The sequence below is a fragment of the Lepidothrix coronata genome, unplaced genomic scaffold, assembly GCF_001604755.1.
Source record: "Lepidothrix coronata isolate B3197 unplaced genomic scaffold, Lepidothrix_coronata-1.0 Scaffold44, whole genome shotgun sequence".
Taxonomy (NCBI): Eukaryota; Metazoa; Chordata; class Aves; order Passeriformes; family Pipridae; genus Lepidothrix; species Lepidothrix coronata.
In genome coordinates, this window is record NW_016690224.1 from 720,228 (window position 1) to 723,051 (window position 2,824).

Genomic DNA, 2,824 nt, shown 5'->3' on the forward strand with positions numbered 1-2,824 from the left:
TGCCTTTGTCCTCCCGGCCGGCCGCCCCCCCGCCCGGCCCGGCTGGAGCGCCGCCAGCGCCGCTGCCGCAGGGCGCTCCCGCCATGTTGTGCGCGGGGAGAAAGAACCGCCGCTCCCTTCCACAGCCCCTCACAAAGCGCTGGGGGAAGGGGAGGGGGGGCGGGAAAGGGGAGAGAAAGGATAAAAAAGAAAAAAAAAAAAACAACAACAACCACCCCAAACCCACCATTTCCCTGCAGCGCTCGGGACGCCGCCAGGCAGCGGGGGAGAGCCCGCCGCGCCGCGCTGAGGAGGACGCCGAAGGGAAGGAGAAGCCATGATGGCGGCTGTCCCCACACAGCACGGAGCGCGACCGGGAGCGCCGTGCCCGCCCGCCGGCCGCCCCTCCCGCCGCCCGGGACACGGTGCTGCCGCAGCCTCTCACATAATAAACCCACCAGACTTCGGCGGGGAGGCCATTTCGTGGGCTGGGTGGCGGCACTAAAGCACAACTGCTTGTGAATATCAACTGCGTCACGGCTCCTCCATCTGTAACACTCAGGCTGCAAAGGGTCCCTCACTTGGAAGGAAACTCCCTCATTTTGGATTTACTTCCAGACCTCCTTTTCCCCCCCTCTCTCCAAGTCACTGCCTCTCGGTATGAAGGATTTTACAGTGCTTTCTAGTGAGACATCCGCCATTAAGACTCACCGTCGTGAAAAACACCCCCTCCCATTTTGTTGCCTGTTTTTTGTCGAGCTTCTGTAATTAGACGGATAAAACATGTAAGGGATCCCTACCACCACCACCACCGCCTTCTCGCCTTTTTTAACGTCAACCTCACTAACATCTTACTGTTTCACAGGCAGATTTTTTATTTTTTTTTGGTGCTTTCAAGTTAACAGCCACGTAACGCCTGCAATGGATCCACAGCGTTTCTCCGCATAAAAAACCAAACCACCCAGGGCTGAGGACGGACCAAGAGCTTTGTGCAGAAAGAGAAATCAAATCCCTCCCTGAGAACAGACGTTTCAGAGGCACTGTTAGATGTTTCTGAGGAGAAGGAGATCGCCACCGCTTTCAGACGACCATTGGGATCTTTCCACCCAGGACAATACCATTAGCCACAGGCCTGGGCTATATGTTCCTCTGCAAGGGCAAAAGGGTTTTACTTACTTACCCGCGCACCATAGTTGAATGCAGCTCTGAAGGTGAAGTTGTTACTCTTTTTTAAAATAACGGCTATAAATATATATGATCTGTATCACCACTTCTCTCGTAAGTTTGCAAGCCAAAGTGTATCTTGTTAAGATAAGTTATGGATCTTTGTATGGCAGTGGTCTAGCATCAAAAAACGAAAAAAAAAGGGGAAAAAAGCTATAGAAAAAGTTGTCCAGCTATGTTGACTGACCGTACGCAGCGAGGACTCCTGCTCAAGGCTTAAATCTACCTTCCTGTGGCAGATTTACTCTGTACATAAAAAGGACGTTCAGTGTTTTTCCACAGAGCACGCAGACACTAAAAATATTCTCCTCAATAGTTTTAGGCTGCACATGTCAGTGTGAAAACACCTAGTTAACATTTACTGGTTCTAAACAACTTATAAACATAGCTTGGCTAGGTATTTTGCTTTATAAGTAAAATATTTCAAAAAAGCATAAATTGGTTTAAACAGATAAAAACGTAAGACATGCAAATGAAGGCTTAGCAATAAGGACCACTCCAGTAACATTAACATGAAAACTACACTTAGCAAGGACAGAATGGATTGGGTACTTACAACATAAGAAAAAAGAAAAAAAGCTTATAATAGTAAAATTGCCTTATTTTTTGCAAGAACTTACTATTCCTATACCTATATTTAAAACGTTACCTTTTAAGCACCAAAGGAGTTAATAAAAATGGCCAGGAATCAAGTGTTTAACACAGGAGATAAATCTCTCAAATTTATTTTTCAGCCATCAGAGCTGCTTAAAGCTTAAAAACCCCCAAAACAACGAAAAAATATAAAAATCATGTATTTACTTTTTTTTTTGGTTGGCATTCGAAATTGTTAACTGCTGACATAGGGTGTACCGTGACCTAGTTACACAAGACAAAGATGGATCCCGAATCATAAGGGAGGAGAGAAAAAAAAAAAAAGTCCGCATTAATTTTTTTTTTTTTTTTGGTTAAGGGCTTGGCATTATTTTTATAAATCTTCCTTCTTCAGTGGGTCGTCTGGCACCCGCGCTATGGAGGCTCCCACCACCGCGCGCGGTGCGGATTCACATGGCGGATTCCCCTCTTTGTGGAACAAAGGAAAAGCCCAGTTTGGCCATTTCGCTCCACTGCAGAAAAATGGCTGCGGGTCCCGCGGCCCTTCCTTGGCCGCTTCTGCCGCGCGGCGCTTTTACCCCGCCGTCTAATAACTCAGGCCCCATGGAAGCCGCGCTCCCATTGGCTGCGCCCGCCGCGCTGCCCCGGCCGCAGCCAATGGCGCGGCCGCTCGCGGAGCCGCCGCGGCCCCGCGCCCCGGGACGGCCGCGCCATGCGCCCGCCGCGCTCCGCCCGGCCCCGCGCCCGCCGAGCGCCGGGGGCACCGCGCCGCCCGCCCGCCTCTCGCACCGAAAACAAAATGGAACCTCCCCGCTGATTGGCTGCCGACGGCTCCGGACCTTTAATAAGCAAAACTGCTTCCCCCCCCCCCCCTCCAGGTTGGGTCAACGGAATGGGGAAAAGCACGCAAACCAGCACTTCTGTCGAGAAAAGAAATCACCATTGGAGAAGTTACAAGTTGATTATTGACCCGGCTCTGAAAAAAGGACAGCACAAACTCTACCGTTACGATGGGCAACATTTCAGC

General features: G+C 50.3%; 1 protein-coding gene across 1 annotated transcript in view; it reads left to right on the plus strand.

Moving 5' to 3' along the window:
* The first annotated feature begins 2,213 nt into the window (after positions 1–2,213).
* The window catches only part of SETD1B (SET domain containing 1B), a 51,463-nt gene continuing 50,852 nt past the window's right edge, over positions 2,214–2,824 (plus strand). Inside the window, exon 1 of the mRNA XM_017813933.1 lies at positions 2,214–2,238. Within this exon, the coding sequence (XP_017669422.1) occupies positions 2,214–2,238 (25 nt within the window). The remainder of the gene's footprint in view (positions 2,239–2,824) is intronic.